General features: G+C 40.2%; 1 protein-coding gene and 1 long non-coding RNA gene across 3 annotated transcripts in view; one reads left to right on the top strand and one right to left on the bottom strand.

Annotated features, from left to right (window-relative positions):
* The window catches only part of arhgap22b (Rho GTPase activating protein 22b), a 35183-nt gene extending 13499 nt beyond the window's left edge, over positions 1–21684 (bottom strand). The window contains exons 1-3 of one of the 2 annotated variants that reach the window (XM_008437934.3): positions 21345–21684; positions 9947–10146; positions 7009–7096 (exon numbers count right to left, since the gene is read on the bottom strand). In XM_008437934.3, the coding sequence (XP_008436156.1) occupies positions 7009–7096; positions 9947–10146; positions 21345–21387 (331 nt within the window). In that variant the 5' untranslated portion in view covers positions 21388–21684. The other variant, XM_008437935.3, reaches the window with a different exon arrangement.
* LOC108167289 (uncharacterized) overlaps positions 10065–22478 on the top strand; it is a 98923-nt gene continuing 86509 nt past the window's right edge. Inside the window, exon 1 of the long non-coding RNA XR_014084959.1 lies at positions 10065–10156. This is a non-coding gene — a long non-coding RNA (uncharacterized LOC108167289). The remainder of the gene's footprint in view (positions 10157–22478) is intronic.

The following is a 22478-nucleotide window of genomic DNA, read 5'->3' as shown; positions in this document are numbered from 1 at the left end:
GTGCCTTAGAAAAACTTAAATATAAAGGATGTACATTCATGCACTCTGTACTTGGCTGAGGCTACTTTTGCTGCAATTATTGCGTCAATACAACGTGGCCTGGAGATCAGCCTGTGGCACTGCGTAGCTGTAACAGCATGTTGGGAGAGGAGAGCATGAAGTTTTCTAACATGTTCTGGTGGATGGCTGTGTTGACTGTGGATTTCACACTGAATTGTAGATGTAGTTGGAAATATCAGAAAAGATTAAATTTTGTCTGCAAATGGAAGGATGAAAAGACCCAGAACTGTACTTTGTGGAATGCCACAGATTAAGGAGAATGACTTGTTGTTGTGATGGAAAATCTTATCAGGAAGATAAGAGTCAGAGATGCCCACCGGAACTTTTAACCTGCTCAGTGAATTTGAACATTTGAGCAGCAGGAGAGTGTATGTGTGTTTTGGTGAATAGTGAAACACAGCTGTAGACGTAGATCTATTCATAGCTTGGTCCACCAGACCTGGGCAGAGCAGCTGGTGCTACTTTTACTTGTGGCGCTGCACCAACAATTATTGATGCAAAGGAGACAAAAACCTCTGAAGACACTGAGCGCAACTTCCTCCTTCACAAAATATAAACAAAAATGGAGTGGTGTCGGATTTTAGAGGTTGTAGGCTTTCTCTTTTGTCTTTGGCAAAAAACCGCACGTCTTTTCTCTCATGTATTTGTCTTGGTTGTATTTACCCAGAATGCCTTACACTAGTGTTTCTCAATGGGGGCGTTCAGCGGACGGTAGGGGGCGCTGCAATTTCTTTGGGGGCGTTTGCTCAAAACATGTAATGACTAAAATCACGATCACAAAAATGAACCCATTTAAATAAAAAAAAAATAAAAAATCCTTCCATGAATGGAAGTCATTATTATGCCAAAATAGGCATTTTTTGGCATGACTATTTAGAGTGCCCATGATAGAACGTTCATTTTATAGAGTTAATATCGGTGCTGTAAGTGGTCCGGTATGTAACGGCAATGCCAGCACTTTGAAATCTCACTTATCAGTGACTTTTTCTATCATTGCAACAGGTACGTCAGTCTGCCTTTCCCCATTGATACGCTCCCCGACAGCTCTACACCGTTAAAAAAGAGCAAGACTCAGAAACGGGGACAAACTGGATGTGAATCACGATATGAAAACAGAGAGTCAGATTCTGCTCAACAGTGAAAAATCAAGAACTTAAATGAGGGCGGATCAGATGATGAGGCGGCACAGCAGGTGAATGGCATAATGAGAGAAGATGGTGTGTCAATACAAAGGGGAAGCAAACTAACAAAACGAGCGAAACGGCAATAAACCAAGGTATAATAAAACTAATCAAAGGAAACTAAGTGAAAATGCACAAAGAACAAAATGCAAGAAACTAAAGTAAATACAGAGGAATAAGCCTATATGACAAGACCTTTTGAGCAATAATTAACAGGATACTAAATGCAAGAACAAACAGACACTATTTTCAGATAAAAGATAGTATTGTTGAAGTGCCATGGGTTTGTTGAGACCATATCTAGTACTAAGAATAAATGTATTTTACAGACTATAACAGTAAGGAACTTACTACTTATTTATGCTTTTAATTAGATTTAATTTTATACATTTATTTCTTCAGTATTTTTCATGCCACTGTGTCCATGACACTTTCAATTTGATTCATTAGGATTTGATTAAGAACCAGCCTTGTTTTTTGTCATTTCTGTACAGTAAAACTATTAATCTATAAATCAATAGACAGATTTATTGAAAATATTATCCATATTTCTGTCCCACTTGTATGACATTAAAATGACCTGGAACTTTTGTTCTTAAAGCTCTGGTTTGCACAGTAAATGCCACGTGGATTAAATTTTATGGATGATACTCTGATGTCCCATTCTCCTGAAGGCATCACAGAGCTGCACCACCAGAAACTGGCAGAAATGCTGAAGAGAAGAAAAGTTCTGATTAATATAGTTGCAGTTCTATCCATGTTTTACTGTTGCAGAGCATGGTAATTTTGCAAACTGTTCAAAGCTGGAATTGTTGTACATTTTTTATCTGCTCATTTTGTGCAAGATTTAACAACGAACATCAGAAAATGGCACAGAACAAGAATTTTTTTTCCACTCTGATTGGCTGCTGATAGGCATACCAATTTTAAGTTGAATGTCCATTGCATTTTTCTTAGACACCTTAGAAAATGATGATACATTTTTGATGATAAATGCAGAAACAATAAGTCAAGATGGCATCAATAATGATGGTAATATTAATCATGAAATAATATTTGGTGCAAGTAGCTTACATCTTCTTTTTGATGTAGGGGGTAAGGGACCTGGATAATAGATAGGGGGGGCGCTGGCCCAAAAAGGGTTGAGAACCACTGCCTACGCAACAGCCTGCTTTCTGCTTTCTTAGTCTGCTTCTTACTTTTAGACCGGTATTTACTCTGCTTGGCATCCACATGCATTCATATTGCACCAAAGTTTACGTCAACCGAATCGAGATGTAGGTTTGTAGGCGGAACAGGGTTCACTCCTTTTGGTTCTCTTCAGAGTTTGTGCTTTCACACCTCCCCAAGTGAACCGGACGTTCTAAGCAAACAAACTAGAGTTCAATCAAAACAGATTAAACGGGGCTGATGTGAATGCCCCTTTAATGTCATAACATCTTCTTGCATAAGAAGATATACATATACCTCCTTTCTGTGATATATTTGTTGGAATATTCCTTGCATTTAGGAAGAAACTTCTATGAGTTAAGTCACCAAAACAAGTTATGGTTAGGGGTTCTGTCTTTTGGAGGAACTGACTGACTTGGACTAGGTCCTGAGGGACCTGAGTGAAATATGTATGCTATGTATGCTAAAGTACATTTTATTTTGTTTTTTAAAAAAGAAAAAAGCTCAAACTTTTATCGCCCACAAATTTTTTTTCTTCCAACAAACATGATAAAAGGTGCCTGAGACAAGGCTATTACCATGGTAAGCGGCACATTTCACTTATGTACATTATGCTTAAGTCTTCCTCAAATGTCTAAATCCCAGAAGTAAAATGAGCCCCAAATGACTGCCTAACTCAAAACACAAAAAAGGTTTGTTCCGATTCTGCTGTAAATCTTAGCCTCTAGCAGTCTCAAAGCCACTCGGGTCTCCACTTCACTGTCTGCCACACTTGTAAAAACTCTCCAGCATCTGTTTCCTGTTACCTTGGAGATGTTGTTTCTTCAGTCTGTCCGGCTTGCAGCAGACCGGCCCCATGTCTGAGGCTGCAGCGGGGAGAGGCTTGGGCCTAGGGCTCCGGCATGAAGAGGCAGCTCCTCCAACAACACAGGCTCCTTCTGGAAGCCGATCGGCACGCAGGTAGGTGTGCCGATGACCAGAACCTCCCGCTGAGGCATACTCAACTCTGGTAGAAACTGAAACCGTCAGACGAGCCCTGGTCCCTACACCTCAGTCTTTTCACACTCTCTTTTCTTCCGTTGCTCTCTCACTCAGCAGTGCTGGCAGCAGGTCTGTACTCTCAGCCCCCCTAGGGAGAGGCAAATCCCCGAGGAGGGGTGGAACAAGTTTCTGTTTAGAGTGTGTGAGGAGTAACTGGGAGATGGGCTGTCCTCTAAGCTTTGTCAGACAAACTCATACCAACACACACACAGGAAAGACCTATAAAGCCAGTCAAGCTCCATGAACACAGGCAACTCTGAAAGTGTTTCTCAAGTCCAACTAGATCGGACACAATGAAAGCATTTATCATACCTTAGCTTGGTCAGTGCTTTCCTGTGCAGTTCCATTTTATTCTCATCTCCCTTTGGTGCTCCTTCTGGGCTTTCTTCCATTGACCTGGATTTCTCCAGTAGAATTTCAACTGGGCCAATCGGCAATGTTGTCAATGAAGACGTAGATTTTCTGCGCTGTTTTAGAAATGTAGTCTGCCTGTAGTTTGGCTATGTCGGTGGAGGAGGTTAAAGAAGCCATCCGGTTGGCCACGCCTCCAAATATTGAATTAACATCCATCTCATTCGACTTGGCACTTCTCTCTTCACAGTGGAGGATGGTTGTTAACAGTGCAGGAAATTTCCGGTAAGCTTCAAAACTTTGAACTGGAGCATTGCCTACATGACTTTTCTGGTTTTGAGCCAAACATGAGTGATTGGGTAAAATTTAAGACTTCAGCACAGTCCACACCTACAGCAAGCAATGGTTCTCCAAAGCCAAGAGTCCAAAGCCTCTGAACTGAGGCACATTTTATTTCCAGAATCAGAGAGGAATTTTAAAATGTCACAGTAAGCATAGAACATGGAGCGGCTTTTTATCAGGCTAATCATACAACATATCAATTGAAGAACTTTGTGGAAAACCTTGGCTACTAAAATAAAACGAACACTGTATACCACCCGAATGGATGGCATTCTGGTGCAGTATACCAATAAATACCTAATAGTAAATTTCATTACTGCATTAGACTAAATTTAAGATGCCAATTGGATAAACTACAAGTGATAAAAGGTACAAGTTGCTGTATTTTTTTTCTAGGAAGGCTTCAAGAAACTGTTTGATTCTAATTTGAATGTTGATCGGGCTTTACCAGTTTACCCCCAAATCAATACTTTTTCCAATCAGAACGTTCTATACTAAGCATTACCATTTGACAGTAACAAAAACACTCCTTGGGAAGGCAAGGTAAGGTAATTTTATTTATATAGCAAATTTTCAGTAACTGGTGATACAGTTACTGATTCAAGGCTCACCATTTCCAGAATCAGAGAGGAATTTTAAAATGTCAGAGTAAGCCAGGCATGGGAGGGTTGATTTAAAAGGCAACTGTTTTTGTGTCTTGTAACAACATGTCTACAGTTCAATCAGGTTGCAAGTGAGAGCAATGCCTCAGTGGAAAACAAGAGAACAAAATGAAGTACAGCCCATATGCTTTGTTATATCCGTTTGTGCTTTCAATGTGTTTATCGCACATGCTGGATTTTTAAAATGTGACTTTTATGGTTTTGAATAGTTTTATTGATCATTGAATACATTAAAATACACAGTTTAAAATCATAAGAGAGTGTTGATGACAAACACTAGACTGCCATGAATATATGCCAGTGATGTTTCTTTTCAGGCAAGAAGTTAAACCATATTAACCTAATTTGGTAGCTTCCCAGGTTAAATGTCAATCTCAGAATCAGTATTAAATGTTTTTGCCATTTCTCAGTATTTACATTTTACAACTCGGCTGAAGCCAACTGTGGATGATGCACAACTGCAGTTAAACTTATGATACGCAACCGTTGGTGTCAATCACCCTAATCATCACTTTTTGCCAAAATTTTAAAGAAAACATGCAAATTTCCTTTATTTCACCATAACTGCTGAACACCATGTGCAATCTAAAGCTTCAAGCCTCTTCCTTTTACACAGCAGTAAGTGAGAAAAGCCTCACTGTCTTTATCATTCATTCTCAGTAAGTTAGATTGGATAAAGAGGAAGTACGGTAACCTAAGTTTCTTCCCTGTGGATCCATAAAAATCTTAAACACTTGCAATAACTTCCATCAGTGATAGTCCACATATCTTTTCAAATGTCTTTTTTTCTCTTTTTTTCCATCATGTCATGCTTCCTTCCCCTTTTTCTTTCCACTTGACCACTTCTCTGCTCAGCTGTCTGAATTTTTGCTTAAACTCCCTTCTCTTCTCCGGGTCCAGCTGTGCAGACCCGTCAGTTTGAAGCTCGTGGGGGGAATCACACCCCCCTGTAATATTGACTGGTTAGGAAGAAAACACACAGACACTCGCAAACCTGTCAACTATTCTAAACACAAGAAGAAACCAACAAACAAATGCTGAAGGAAAGCATGAGGAATATACAGTTATTGTCTGCGATGAGCTTCATCTTTCTATTTGGATTACAGCACTTGTTAACTTTCAATTTAATAATGAAATATACAGTGATATGGTTGGTATCACTGTTGCCTTGCAGTAAGAATGTCATGGTTTTGAATTTTTGTTTGGGGTCTTCTTGCATGGAGTTTGCGTGTTCTCCACCAAGAATCTCCAATCACCGGGTGCTGTGGTGGCAGAAGGGTAAGCCACAACCCACTTATGCAGCTGTGAGGACTTAGAAGTCCTCACGGCTGCTTCAGGTTTGAGTCCCGGCCTGTTGACCTTTGCTGCATGTCTTCCCCTTTCTCTCATTACCGTCGTTCCTGTCAATTCCCTATCAAAATAAAGGCCACTAGAACCAAAACAAACTAAAAAAAACAAAAAACTAAACTCTTTGCATTCATGCATATCTTGTCCACCCGTAAATCTGACGTACAAGCAATATCCACAAACGGTGACATCTATGTTTCAGTCCTATATAAATATAGCATTGGGATTATGCTACGAATCTTTCATTGCCAGTGATGTTGATGTACTATAAAAAGTCAAACTGTGAGAAACGACTTCCCCCAAATTCTTTAACTTGGGACACAGTTGGGTGTTCCAACAGAATAATGATCTCGGATTCACGTCAAAACTAATTTTGGAGTCCAGAGAAAAATCCAAAGGTCTCTTATTTTTAAAGAATGGTCAAAACTCATGCCCAATTTATACTAGAAACCACAATAACCCTGGATAGTAAAGCTTTTTGCTGGTCTGAAGACACGTACAACTAATGGTTAAGGGTTCTCTGTCAGTTGGTGTGTGAAGCATGACCGCTCTCCTACGCCTCTGAAATCTAAAGTCTCACTGCAGCTAAAAGAGGTGGAGGGTGAGGTGCTTTGTTTTATGCTAGACAATCTTCTGGCACCTTGAAATTGACTGTCACAGTGTCAGTCCCTACGGTAAATGATACAAGAGTGTGAGAAGAGAGAAAAGTGGTTAGAGAAACGGCACCCTCTGCTGGATGAATATTTGGATATTAGGATTGAGCATGGAAAAAGGAGTCAAATGGTGTTTTCTTAGACTGGTGCATTAAATCAAAGAAGACACAGATGAGTAAAAAGGAAGGTATCAATTCTCACCTGGTACGATCTCAAAGAGGTGCCTCCCTGGTTCGTCTGGGTTGGCAGTGAGCTCATTGACCTGACATCCCTGTAGGGGTATAAAACCCTGAAACACACAGGGAAATTCAGTTAAATAACTGTGCCAAAGTGAAGTACATCTTTTCTTTATGCCACTCTTTTATTTCTATTCCTTGTGTTTTAACCTGTGTTCATTTTGGATTTCTCCAACACGTGTAGATCTATGTTCTTTAGAAAAATGTTTCCTCTTTCTTCTCCTCTTCTTATGTTACACCTCTTAAGCTTAGCCACTTCTGTGATTGAACCAGAACCAACACAGATTATGAGAATACATTATCCAGATCAATATCCATTTAGCCTCCAAGATGCAGGGGCCAAGAAAGCTGCAAAAAGATGCCAGCCTATGCAGGTCACCCCCCGTTAATCTCTTCACTGGCACCCTCCATCAAACGGTGTGCAGAGTCTGCCAAAACCGCTTCAGCCAGAAGGGCCGGGCTGTCGCCAGCATTAGTTGCTATGGAAACAAATGGAAGGGGCGGAAGGGGGGCTCTGGATTGATGGGGCTCAGGGGCATGGCAGGATGAATATCCCAGGGGAGCTGTGTGCTCAGAATAACACGGGTAGTAGCTGGCGGAAGATGAATGGGTAGAGGAATAAAGGCAACTCGTAACTTAAGAACACAAATCAAACAGTTGATTGTGCTGACTGATGGGAGACTCATTTTAGCCAATGCTTTTGAAATTGTGTGCAAGTGTGCAAGCTCATGAGAAGCTGCAGCCCAGTTAAGCACGGTGAGTTCTTATGAACTCACAGATCTTGACATCTGTGTTTATCCTAGAAGCATACCAGGACATGGGGGAAGAAATACTTCCTCAAACAGTTCAGCTATGCATTGTTATGGACACATGTTTTAGCTTCTCAACAGTCATTTCTGTGCATCCATCCATCCATCCATCCATCCATCCATCCATCCATCCATCCATCCATCCATCCATCCATCCATCCATCCATCCATCCATCCATCCATCCATCCATCCGTCCATCCGTCCATCCGTCCATCCATTATCCAACATGTTATCCCTAGAAGGGTTTGAGGGGTGCTGGTGCCTATCTCCAGCAGTCAATGGGTGAGAGGTGGGGTCACCCTGGACAGGTTGCCAGTCTATCACAGGGCAACACAGAGACAATAATGCACACACTCACACCTAAGGAGAAATTGAAGAGATCAGTCAACCTGAAAGTCATGTTTTTGGAGTGTGGGAGAAAGCCAGAGCACCCAGGTAGAACCCACTCATTCACATGGAGAACATGAAAACTTCATGCAGAAAGACCCCGGGCTAGGATTCAAGCCCAGAACCATCTTGCTGCAATGCAACAGTGCTAAATAAGATAAGACGACTACAAGATGATCATGATGATCTTGACATCTGAACATATTGTTAAAAACATTTAGCAATAAAGAGAGACCATAAAAGCTTCTCTGGCCTCATCACTTAAAAGTAATCTTGTATCTGAGGGTGGGCTGTGTTTTGTGTTCACTAATGGCAGTTCCCATCATCCATTGTCTGATAACCAGAGTCCATTTGCCCTGTAGTGGATTTATCTCTGCATGATGAAAGGGAGGAGAAAACCTGTATAGATCCCCCCCTCAGTATTGACTTTCCTGCTGCCAATTATCACATCCTTTTATCTCGTTGGGGGGGTAGTCTTGTTCGGTTTCCGAGATTAGTCTTTTCACCCCCACAAAGACACAACCAACTCCACTCTAGGTATTTGGATTCCCAATCGATTAGAAGAGGAGGGGGGTGTAAAAAGGGTAGACTGACAGTCACATATTCAGGTTTTTAGGGGGAGGTGATTGTGTGTGCGTAAGGGTGCAGCTAAATCCATTGGGAGTTTCAAATCAATTCAGGGTGAATGAGTATTGGCAAGGTCTGATTGAAGAACGGACTGTCAAAGCCTTCAGTTACTGTGTGGGTGGGAGGATGATAATGGGTACTAAAGGGTAGGACTGCTTTAAATGAACAGTAGTCATGCGGAGTGAAGATCAGGATCGATACATGTTCAGAGTTTGGCAAGATCATATAAGGTGATTATCACAAACATTTAAAGGAATGTGTGTGTTCTTCTGGGTTACATGATCGTCACATCACGTGTGTTCCATTCTCTCACTCTCTCATTTCGAAAATATGAGTCAGCCTCTGGGCTCAATAGTAAAGAAATTCCCACTGGAAGGATTTTCACTGTAGTAGTACAGCCTTTTGCTTACAGACTGTCCTTATTTCAATGTTTGGGATAAATTCCTTGGAGGTTCTTGTCTGTGGTGACCTGATGGCAACATGAAACTGCTGCAGTTTTGCAGATCTAACGTTTCACTACAGCCCGAAGGTGATTGGGATGTACACACATCTCAGCACACATCTGTTGAGGTGTGTGTGTGTTACACTGACAGAATTCAGAATGACAGAATTTGCTGTATGTCTTCTCTTCTCTCTTTGCCCTTCCTACTGTCCAGCTACTGATGAATAAAGACCGCTTGAGTAATAAAAAAATCTCAGCAATTGATACTAACCTTCTTTCAGTTAGCTGACTTGGGTATTGGTGGTGGTGGTAATTTTTCCTTCAGTTACTTTGGTACTTTCTCTGGCATCTCATTCAAAATACTTTGAAGTGTTGGAATGGTATGACAGAATTTTGACTTTTTAAAACTGTAACCTTTGAAATGCTTGGTAATCGTCATGTATACAGAGAACCCTTGAAAAGTGTAACGTGGAATACTTTTGTGAAACAAAGTACTTCATTTTTAACCAGTATTTGGATACTTTCAAGCAACCTTTTGTTTTTCAAGGTTAATCCATGAGCATGTTTGTATAATATACTAAGTGTATACTGGTTGTGAGTTTATTGACCTAAGCCCCTGACATGTCTGAAACATTACCTGTGGTTTGGTTTCTTCTTCATCTTTATAGAAGTAGAGCTGATCTGAGCGCAGCACAAACCAGCGTAGCTGCCAGTTCTTCATGATGCTGCGTTGCTTCTTCAGCCATCCGGCCTTCAGCGCCCCCTCCTGGAGGCTGGGAGAGCCTGGCCTGCACGAGCCTCGCGACACCTCTCCCATCACCATGCTCTTCGACCTGGCTGCAAACAAGTAAAAGCAACACATACACGATATTTTTATATAAAGACATAGGGCAGATTTGTTATTCCTTCAGTTTGTTTCCTCGCATATTTTCTGCTTCCAAACACGGCAAATTAGATTTTATCTCGCTGTTCTGTAAACTTTATACACACACTTGCTCTGCAGTTTCTCAGACATGACCACTTACAACCGTCTGCCCCAGGCTGCTAGTTCTCCTGTCTGAACGAGGATTGGGACTGCAGACATAAATACTGTAACAACAGAGCAGACACAACAGAGAAGAGAAGAAATGTACACACAGCCGTTCCACACAGCCTCAGGTGACGGGAATGCCCCACTTCAATTTCAGAGGTCCTTGGAAGAGATTGTTTTGCTCTACACCCCGGCCGAGCAGCAGATAATAGGACCACATGGGACTGGCTGACTGATTTTGAGCAAACGTGTGAAACCTGAGCTCAGGCAAAGACGGGTTTAAAAGGCAGAGCAGCTATTGAGCTGTGACGCTGCTCAGATTGATCTCTGTTAAATTGTAGATGAATATGGTTTAAAAATGTCCGTTTTTACATGATTAAACTATGAATTAGGCCTTCAGCTATAGATTAATCATCAGAATAATTGATTACAAAAATAATCGAGTAAAAAATTAGCACATTCTTCAGATTTTTCATTTAGTCACAAGTCAATTCTTTCGTATGTAATATTGGAATGGAATTAAAATATGCAAATAAACAGTTAAATTCATTAATAAATAAGCAAATAAACATTGTATTGCTTAAAATGCAATAATGAACACTTAAAAACAAAATCCTAGCATTACCAGTGACAGTGAGCGTCAACACGGACTTAAAGGATGCTGGGGAAAAAAGAAGCTCCTGCTTGAAAAACACCTTTTTTAATCATAAATAAAACCTGTAGACCATCTAAATGCCTTCTGGAAAATCCACCTGTCAAACATGTTGGTGGAAGCGTCATGAAGTTTAGCAACCAGAGTGACAATTTGAATTAATGTATTGCCCTGTTGGGCGTTACAGTTATACCCAAAACCTTGTTGATTCCTACAGAAGTGTTTGGATTAGGAAAACATCTTCAGTAACAGAATTTTGCATCAAATTCTTTTTTTAGCATTAGTAACAGATCAAAGTTATTGAATGATTTATTAGAACTTCTACAGCTCAATTGTGCAGAAAGCCTCCCTGGTGGTCCACTCTAATACCATGCACACACACACACCACACACACACACTTAGACATGATCAATTTTCAGATGTCGCTAAAGCAATGGATGGAAGAATAGGAAGAAGAAAAATCTATATTTATCCTTTTTAATGACTCTCCTTCTTACGTCCAACATATGTTTAAACCTTAAGAGGTGCGATTTGTCTGTTTAGACCTAATCAGAGTGCTGACTCAAAGGACTTGTTGGTGTGATAAGCAGGTGTATTTGCAACAATGGAATTATTTACAGAATAATTAAACCGCTTAAGCTGGACTCAGAAATACAATAGATGAAATGATAGAACAGTCTTAGCACTGGTGAAAGTAGTGTCAATTTTCTATTTAAATTAAGCTAAATGCAGTCTAGTAGTAATCTTTGCCCACTGTTAATCAATTGTTACTATGGCAACCTCTAGTGAGGCAGTAATGATTAATGTGCTGGAGGAAGCTACCGGATGCCTTCTCTTTATAATGGGCGTGTAATCTCTGTAATGTAGTCTTTCACTTTACATCTGATATGCTAACTGTAAGGCTAGTATTAATATAGCTAGCTTTGCCCAATGGCATAGCATTGTGCTATTTCTTAGGTACCAAGACGACCTAAATATGTTTTCAGAGCCTTACAGAAGTATGCTTTTCTTCACATGTTGCTCCAACTTTAATGTAGTTTTATTTATTTATTTGTTTATTTATTTTTCTGGTGAATTAAAGGGATTGGCACAAAAGTAAATGTAAAGCAAAGGAACACAGGTCAGGGATGCAGCTCTTAGCAACACAACTTCGAGTGGGTTAGAAAGTCGTCTCAATGAATTAGAATTAGCAGTGGGACTGTTGTTTGATGTTGCTTGTGTGCAATATTTGTGGATGTTCCAGAAGCACGTAAACACAAGGGTTCCACCCAGAACATTTGTATGTTTAAAGAAAAAAGTGATTAATTGCCATACAATTTTTAACTCATTAAAATCAATGTAACTCATAAAAACTAATTCAAGAGTTCCACCCTTAATTAGGATATTTTTAAAATATTAGATTTTCAGTAACTTAAGTCAAAAAGTGTGACATAGATTAATTACGCACACACACACACACACACACACCTACACCTACACACACACACGCACCCCTACACACACAGACACACGCGCACACACACACACACACGCACGCACGCACGCACGCACGCACGCACGCACGCACGCACGCACGCACACACCAAATGCAAGTCACACGTTTCAGATTATTTGAAGAAAGTGGGATTTGCTTCCATTTTACAATTATTCATTACACAATTATTTGTGTTGATCTATCACAAAGTCCTGTTGAGGTAAAAACATGTTTTGTCATGCTTGAAATGGGTGTGGTCACCTGCACTGGGTGTGAGTACAACACTCCGTAAATGAACAATCTTAATTGATATGATGCTTGAATAATTGAGACAGGAACATGACATGTCATTTAATAAACCAATAAGAATTTTGTTTAAAACTTAAATAAAATTGGCAACAAAGAGAAGCACAAGTCTTGCATCCTCTTTGCTTAAACGAATAAATACAACTTAACAGTCTCCCCAAAATTGTGTAAGTTTGTGGTGCGAAAAGTTAAAATGAACGCTGTCCCTTTACCAAGGTGTTTCTCCTATAATTCCAACCTTACCAACATCTTTATTCTTCCCTCTCTGCATTGTCACGCTCTGTTTCTCCTACTTGAAATTTAATTACTTTCCCTTCTTACGCTCAGCCACTTGGGTCTATTCAAAACCCCCTTAAGAGCCCATCAGCTTCTCTGGCAGCGCCGTTCTTAAGGATTCCTTGCCAAACATATCAGTTCTTGTATTATGGGCAAACTCTCATTGGCCAAATGTTTTATATGTGTAAATAAATAAATGTTGCATTTTTATGAGAACAGAGTCACTTATAAGCATAATAAAGCAGGTTTCATTCTTTGCTGTTGCTAATTTACATTTAAATTGGTTTTGTCTTTCCATGGTGGCTCATAGTACAGTAGACAACACAAGTCCCTGTGTAATAGTGTTTATGAAATGATTCCCCGTTGCCTCGGCTCTTGATAATTGCATTCCAAGTTAGATGGAGGACTATTTCACTCCAATAAAAACCAATAAAACAAATAATCAGCAAAGACATTAAAAATACACCAAAGCATACCTGAGTTACCAAGACACTGGAGCCAAACTGAATGAACATAATGTGGTGTCCATACCTATTGGCAGCTCTGATAAAGTTAAAAGAAAACTTTAAATTGAATTAACATTTTATCAGATGAGTAGAATTTCACTTCAAAAAACCTTTAGTCACCCTGTTGCTATTGTTTCCCAAATGTTTCATTTGCCAATTGTCCAGAGTTCTAGGTCCTCTCTAAAGCATGCTACTAATTAGCATACTCCAAAAGTCTTCTGTAGGGTTTAGATCAGAGGAGTGAGAAGGCATATTTTGTTTTTCTTCTGGTGAACTATTCCTGTGTTTTGGACCATTTTCTTGCTGAAAGACACAGTGATGATGGTTTTTAACTTTTCTGGCAAGATAAACAGGCCCAGAGTATCACATTGTCCACCTTACTTAACTGTGCTAACCAGGTCCTTTTCTAGACACTCGTCTTTTGAACGACACCAAACATACTGGGAGTGTATCTAACAGAAAAGCTAAATTTTAGTGTCTATTGAGCTTGAACTGTTTGTTGCTGGAAAGCCCGAGCTTATGATGATGTCATGCTGTTTGAGAATTTGGTGGAATATAGTCTTCGCATCTTGGAAGTATGCGTGATGCTTTTGAATCACTACACTCTGAATAGTGCTTGTGTATTGGGATAAAGGTCATGCAATTCAATATTCTACAGGACAGGACAGAGTATGTTACCTTTACCATGACTTAGCAGAGTTTAAAAAAAATAATTCTATTTAGGGATGAATGTGGAAACTGATTTCCAATAGGGGTGAACAGATAAATCAGCATTGATTTCCTTAGTTTTAAGAACTCTGTGATTGGCTGATACTTGCGTTTGAAGCTGATCTTACCCACTAATCTTATCTGCCTCTGCATAGGTCTAAAATCAACCACTGTCATCTTCTGCTCTGCTTTAAGAGAGGTTTGACCGACAGACCGACCCGCCAAGTCATGTCTGCACATTTACAGTCACCCTACTGTTACCAACTTGGCAATTTTTCTTACTATTTTTAGCAACAGTTCAGACAAAAAAATTTATCATAATCAGCAGGTCAGACTTTTCAAAGGTTGTGATCGCGATCGGTCAGGAAACTATCAATGTACTGCTATTTTTTGTTTTTCCAGAGTCTACAGTAACTTTTATCAAGTTCAAGTCATGTCTCAAATTTTTGAGAGGATAAGCGGAATTAGGGCTCAAGTCTCTAAAGACAGTGGGAAGTCTTAAGTACGGTCAAATATTAGGAAGCTACAGCTAACTTGGACAGGTGAAACATGCAATGAACCAATAATAGCAGATGATCCACAAAACAACTCTGTTCAATAAATTAAGTGCATCCTTCAATAGGACATTATGCAGCAATCCAAATGTCTGCAGTGTGAATACTGGTTTGCATTGACTCTTGATTACATCAGATAAAGTTTGTCAATCAGTCGACCTTTAGACCCCAAAGTCTGTAAAGTGCTGTACAGGTTCATAAAATAAAACCTGGCCAATAAAAACACAAATACCATAAAACAGATCAGCTGAAAAGGAGCCAAAAAATAGAGTTGTAGGCCATGAGTTTAAGTGAATCTTGAGTCTTTACAATCAAGTCTAAGTCAAGTCCAAATTCTTCTGAACTCAAAATTGAGTCCAAATCTGAAACCTGAGACACCATCTCTGTTTTCTGATGCCCCTTTGCTGCAAAAGCTTTTTTCATACACTTTTTTGTTATCTAGATATATCTGTTGCTCAAAGGCTTTTTTAATGCCCAAGCAAATATCTATGGTTCTTTTCTTACATTGCTGTCCTACTGCCAGAACCTTCAAATTAGCAAATGGATTTTTAGGGCAGTTTTCTTATCAAGACCATTTCATTACCATGTTTGTACACATGGTCCACACATGCAGAGACGTAGTTAAACAAGCACTACTAAACTTTCAGTCATATTCCCTTACCATGACTGTTACCTTCCCCACCCCAGTCGGCCCATCCATTTATCTCCCCTTCATTGTTTCATCTCTCTTCACCCTCCCAGGATCCACACAAAATGCCTCCTTTGTTCAACACGTGAGCCGCGCCGATCATAGCCTGAGTGGAACATACTTGGATGATTCACCCCTGAGTCACAACTGATTTTTAATTCTGCATGTTTGTGTGTGCCAAGCCTGACTGCCCACTCCACAAATTTGGACCTTCTATGCAGAGTGATTCAGACCTTCCTCGGGTTTTGGGTGGAACTGTTCTGTGGTTACTTCTGCAACAATGAACTACAACTCTGAAAGGGAGGCACTTTTATTGTAGGAACAGCTTTTGGGCACAATCATGGCTATTCTGTGAAACATGTCCTCAACAGCAAATTAAGGATGGGTCGAGTCAAAGGCTCTGTTTCATCCTGGGTTGTTTGCAGATGTACTTACTCTAGACCTAGATTTGCCCTCTCAGGAATGATTTATGCCTATGTGCAATGATTTTTCAGGGTTTGTAGGTAGGGAGTGCAACATCCAGGAATAACAGATGAACTCTTCCAAAATAGTGTGTCAAAACCAACAGAGGCAAAACCTCCACTAAAACTCTGAAGGTGTGAGCTGATGTTTAGCATCAAGATGTTGCAGCAGCAGATCCTTTAAGTCCAATGAAAGAGGGCAGATTAATGTCCCCAGTTTTGCTCTACACAGTAATTAATTGCTTGATCAATTAAAACGAGCGTAATAATTTCTAGTTGCATGATTTATTTTTCTTTTTTCTCTCTTTCTACCAAAAACTTAAGTCTCCAGTCTGGTGCTTTGGTCTCGACCAACCCCCACACCCCCGAAAAACAAAGCCCCCCCCTCCCCCAACACACACACACGCACACGCACGCACACACACGCACACACACACGCACACACACACGCACACCCCCCCACACACACACGCACACACACACACACACACACACACACACACACACACACACTTTTTTGTGTTTTTGAAGGACAGTTTTTGTTTAGAGACTTCATTATTCATTATATTATTTATATTTTATACATTTTTTGATATTTAGAATGTCTTCCAGTTCCAGTGCTAAGTGTTCATTACAATTTAAAGATTATTGATCTTTGAGAATGTGTTCTTGCATTATTATTACATCATATAACTTGAAACATGGTTTCAAAATGGCATTATCATTTATCTAGCCCATCCTTACTTGGGTTGTGCTTGACCTCTGCGCTACCACAGCATCCCGACATGGAATTTTTAATAGTTTGTTTTCCCACAAATGCATTTCTCAAATCTAAAACTGATTTTGGGTCAGTTTAAGTTGCGAGATGGGCATCCATGGACTGGACCTGCCTGTCCAGTACCTCCCACAAATGTTTGATTTTGATCAACACTTCATTGTTGTACAGTTCAAACCATTTCTGATTTATTGACTGTGTGGTAAAATCCTTTTCTAATCAGGAGACCACAGCCATAAGGGAAGATCACTTGTACCCTAACTGGCATCCTGCTATGCAGCTCCGTATAGAACAAACTGATATTGGGTTCTGTCATCTATTCATCAGAACCAGCAAAGACTTTTTCCGAAGTTTGAACTACAGTAGGTAGTCTGTTGGATCGGACCACAGAAGCCAGCTTTCACAACCCTCATGCTTCCATGTTTAGTTGGAATTTGGATTTTATTGCCCTCAGTTCATTGAGTTTCTAGTTCTTCATGCTCCTAGCTTCATTCCAGGCTCTCCTTGTGTTTTCTGTTGTTCCTCTTCAACTCTCAAAGTATCTTCGCAGTTCATCTGTACTTACCTTCCTGCCACCTATCATTTATTCCTTTTGCTTGAGGTTTCTCTCTACGACTCATCATGACGCACACAACAATCCTGGCCACCCAGTCGTCGGTTCATGGACAACTTTTAAAAGATTCTGACCACTGCAGATAAGTTGCATTTTCGCAGATACTTTGACCCAGTCATCCAGCCTTCCAAATTTGCTCAGTGTTTGTGAAAACACATCTGACAATTTAATTCTACCAACATGTTTTAATATTGTCTTCCTCCCACAATCAAAAAACACGACTGTTAGGTTCATTGGTTTCTCTAAATTTCTCTTTGGAAGGAGTCTGTTTTTGCATAGTTGTCGTGTCTCTTTGTTGCCTTGTGATGGGCTGCTGACTTCTTGCCAGTGGTCGCTGAAGATGGTCACCGACAAAGCTGTTTGGTGTGGGTAGAGACAATGGACCTTTTGCCAATGGAAGTGACCTTGCAAGGTTTTAACATCAGTGCATTTATATAGAGTATCCAAACCAAGATTTCTTTTGTACTTTAGCCCTGAAGTTGTGACTTTTGCCAATCTTCTCAATCTTAAAACTGACTAGAGATGGGTACAAATGGTCTTCAGTGGTTGACTAATCATAAAGCCAAAAACCATTGGCTGCGTTTGATGCATGTAAAAAATATACCTATTAAACAGACTCCAGGATGCATCACCTAGCAATCATTTTCGAACCTCTTTAATGCACTACCAGATTCACCAAGACATGGCTGATTAGAGCATTTCTCCATGTTGAATTTATTATGGATAGTTTGAGATTCTATATTGGTACTCTTCTAGAATAATTCTTTTAATTCTCAATTGTTCAATCAGTTTCTGAACTGGCAGCCGCAGAGCAACTGGACTCATTTGTGGCACATGAGAATCTGTTGCCATGTGCACAAATGGTCACCCACATGCTTACAACAAAACCCAAATGTTATGATATCTGATGCAACATTCCTGCATGCTTTAGGTCTCTACAGTCCCACCTCATACATCATGGAGTTGTATATTTATCACCAGCAGTAAATGGCTTCTATGCACACCAGAGAGCTGAATCCCCATTAGTAACTTAAAGTGGGTTCTCTACAAAGGCTAGAGAAAATGACACAGAAAGCTGCATTGCATATATGGATGCACATACACGCAGCTGTTCACATTGGCATGGTGGAGGAATTTAATTTGGCTAATCTAGTTGTTGTTCGGTGATTTATGGCTTGGGGAAACCGGCGGAGAGAGTTACAGGTGCATCAGACTGGAACATCCAGCTATCTCATACTGATTAATGCATGTGTTGCGCGCGTGTGCGTGCGTGTGCATGTGTGTGTGTGCGTGTGTTTCTGTTTGCGTGTGGCATCAACCCTTGACTTTCTGGAGGTGTGGCAGTTGACATACACGCCTGTTATTTGAAACCTGCAGTGAAGTGGAACAGATCTGCAGCAGTGAGTGTGTGCATTAAATCATCCCCCACATCCACATTATCTGTGTGATATTTATTTATTTATTTTTAAATCCACACTCTTGCTTACAGAACCCAGATCCGTCAGTTTTCAGTCACATGCCTCGGAAAAAACAGAAAGTCAGCGTGGTGCTGCACTGTAACACTTTGATCATAAAACCATGGAAACGTAGATCAAAAACGCAGCGTGAGGGAGAAGCAGCTGATATGTGGGCAATTACAGCTGCTGCTTCATTCCTGGTGCCAGCCACTGCACCACGAAACCCATTACAGCTTCAAAATGTTGACATTTGAAGAGATTACTGAAGCCACAGCAGTGGGATTTTTTTTTCTCCACTGTAGGATGGGGCTGTTGTTGATTAAAAATAAACCTCTATGGGCCATTTGTCTCAAACTATTCTCAGATCTTAATGTTTCTAAAAACGTGATTCTGAAGTGATTCAAAAGGGATTTTGACACAAGCCGTAGCTAGTTGTTTTGTGTTACACGAAAATGCTTTTTCATTTAAACCTTCTTTTTTTTTTTTTTTAGATTTAAATAAACACTAAAGACAGAATAAGATCATTGCACCAATTTATACAAAAAGTATCTACCAAGCCAGCTAAAAGTTAATTAGCTAGTTAGAAAACCAGAAAGCTTTCTGGGAAGCTAGATGGCTAATTATATCGATGTTTGACCCAAGAATCCATAATAAAACGTAATATGGTTAAATTATTGTAGTTTAATCTACCATAAATAGAATAGAAGTTGTGTTTGATGGTAGTACCACCGTTCTTTAATATAGTAAACATAAAACAAGCCAGCACAGTCTGCGCAAGCCATGTTGAGCCATATTTCTAGATTTTGTACTGCTAATTTAAAAATTAGCATTGGCAGTGTTTTTTAAGCTAAACTTTGTATTCACTTATTTAAAACTTTAGCTTTAAATATATTTTCACCCAATTGAGCAGTTTTTTTTCTTGATGGGTATCTCAAAAAGATAACATTGTAATAGGAGTATGAATTGTGAATACATTTGCATGTTATTTAAAAAAAAATAATGTTGCTTGTGTTTGACCAACCAAAGAGGAAACACTACTCCACTATTGATCAGCCTCCACTGGCTGGCAGAAGCAGATTAATGTTTTTAATGACTTTCTACAAAATCTCTACACTGTTTGCAAAATTCCAGATTTATTTGTGGGGAAAAAAGATTTTTTGATATTTTCTTCCATCATTAGAACCACTTTACATTTAGACAACCAAAAATAATGCCAGTCAAACCTAGACTAAGATATTCTGCTGTAGGTACTACAGACTCTTTGAAGCTCCGGTTATGATTTGTAATACTGATACTGATTTATACCTAAAATCTCTGGTACTCCTGGGAGTCCAGTATTGTGTATCGTGTTATTAGCTGGATATGTTGTGTCTTTAATACGCAGCTCCACAATCAAAATAAAAATGTTTTAAAGCCAATATTTAGAGTTTAAAGAGGTGAAAAGAGCCCATTCAACCTCCTAGGTAATAAATATTCCACCATCTTCCCTTTAACGTCAATATCAGATAATTACACGGTTACGCTTACATCTTTTCCTTGACGTTTTTGATGTGACATCGTAAGCGGTTCAATTACTTACCAGCACGTGCTCTGTGGTTAGCGCTCTGAACTGCTCTGACCTCTGCCTCAGCAGGCGTTACTCCCTGCTACGTCTGTCACACTCTCGCTTTTTCATGCGCCTCGTGCGGCAAATGTGGCGCTGTCAGCGCACGGGCTGCAATTTACCGGAGCGACGCCAGAGTAGATGCTTCTCTGGCAGAATCGCACCAACGTTTTAATCCGTTTGCTTTCGCTACGTTAGAAATAAAGCAAGGAGATAATTAAGTTACTGATCTTCAAAAAAAAGAAAAGAGTGAATTCTTGCGGATTGTTATTTAAACACATGGTAAACCAACATGATTGTTAAGCAACTTATTTTAGTTTTATGTAATTGAGCCATGATGTCTAAAATCACTTTGCGCATTTATGCAAATATGATTTAATCCACTTTGTCACCAATTTTACACCACTACAGCAGACGGTTTGATCATCACGCTCCCATTTATGAAGAGGACCAATTCATTTCAACTTAATCTGATCCAGCTCTATAATTGTCGTCATGGAGATTAGTGCCAAGAGAGGAAGGAAGACTTGCATCCACACGCTTTATTAATAAATCCATCGCCAGGGACACACACACGCGTGTTTTGGTGTGTGACAGCAAACTCGTGGTGCTGATGGAACCAGAGATGCTGCTCTCTCCCTGTAAAACACACACACACACATACTCGCGCGCATACACACACCAGCACCAGCATCCAGCTGGAGTAAAACGCAAATGCAAATCAGGAGGTTTCCTGCGTGGGCAGGAGAAAATATGACAACTAAAAGTGTTTCTGCAGACGCAGTTTCATCTTAATTTAAACTGTTATCACAAAATGCTTAAAAGTTGCATGAAAATCTGTGCGTCTCTGACTCGTTTGAACCAACTGAGCGCAGAGCAGATGGTGATGCTGCAGCTGTCAGGGAACAACGTGAAGGGAAAAGCGACCTACCTCTCCTGGTCTGTCTGATCTTTGGGCTCAGCATGGTTGTCATCGCTCTCCCCTCGGCATATTCCCGAACGTCCACACACACACACACACACACACCCCACCCCTGCCTTGCCTCTCTCCTCTTCTTCTCCTCTTCTGACCTTCTGCAGTGCGGCCGGCTGCTAGGGGGTTGGGTGAACCGTGGCGAGGGGAGGAGAATGGAAAGAAAACGGGGGCGGTGAGGGAAGGAAGGAGGAACAACTACAGCTTTTTTTTTTTCTGCCCACACCCAGTGGTCCTCCGCCCCTCCCTGTTACATTATTCATAGCTTTACATCCCCGCCTGTGGGAAGTGAGGAAGTGTCCACCACCGACAAAATGTGCACACATGCAAAGGTCTAGATTTCTTTTTTTTTCTATTCATTTGCCATGAATAGAAAAAAAACCCAAATCCATCCTCATCTTTAACAGAGTACCTCGGTTTTGTTTTAGCCGGAGAACCTTCACTTCAGGACAAGAGCAAACGCCGGCTTAGACAATATGTCGTAATTAGAGCCTCCCGGTGTTCCTATGGGACGTCTCTGAACAACCGGGAGGGCAGAGGGAAAAAAATGGTCCCCTCCAGCAGCTTCCTGTCACCTTGAGCTGCAGCAGCCGGTAGTTAACTGAAGAAACTGAGAGGAAGGGCTGAGCTTAGAAAGAAGAGGAGCGTAGAGAAATCAATAACTCACCAACTTTGATGCGCTAACTTTTAGTTGAAAAGTAGTTCTTCAGTTAAATGCATACCATATAGAGCAAATAAACACAAATGACATGTTCTGGAGTCTATATATTTTAATATTTACAGACAACCAATACAAAAAAATCTTTAATATAGAATTGGTATAATAAGGCTGACAGTCATGAGGAAGACTCCTCATGAGTTGATTGTTGCATCAGTCAAACATTTGGACATGTTATGGTTAAAGGAGCTGGATGTTCACTGAATGTTGCATTCAAACTTACAGTTGGAAAGTTGAGTGGAAAGCAAAAATGCAGTAAGTTTTTTCCAAGTAACTTGATAATCACAGCCTTGAGAGGTCTGAACCAAAGCATATTTATGAGTTTGGGGAAGATTTACGAGGCGACGGCTGCAGCAAGAGTCAAGAGTTTCAAT

Source organism: Poecilia reticulata, chromosome 19, assembly GCF_904066995.2.
Source record: "Poecilia reticulata chromosome 19, P_reticulata-male-v2, whole genome shotgun sequence".
Taxonomy (NCBI): domain Eukaryota; kingdom Metazoa; phylum Chordata; class Actinopteri; order Cyprinodontiformes; family Poeciliidae; genus Poecilia; species Poecilia reticulata.
This window is presented reverse-complemented; position numbering and strand designations above follow the sequence as displayed.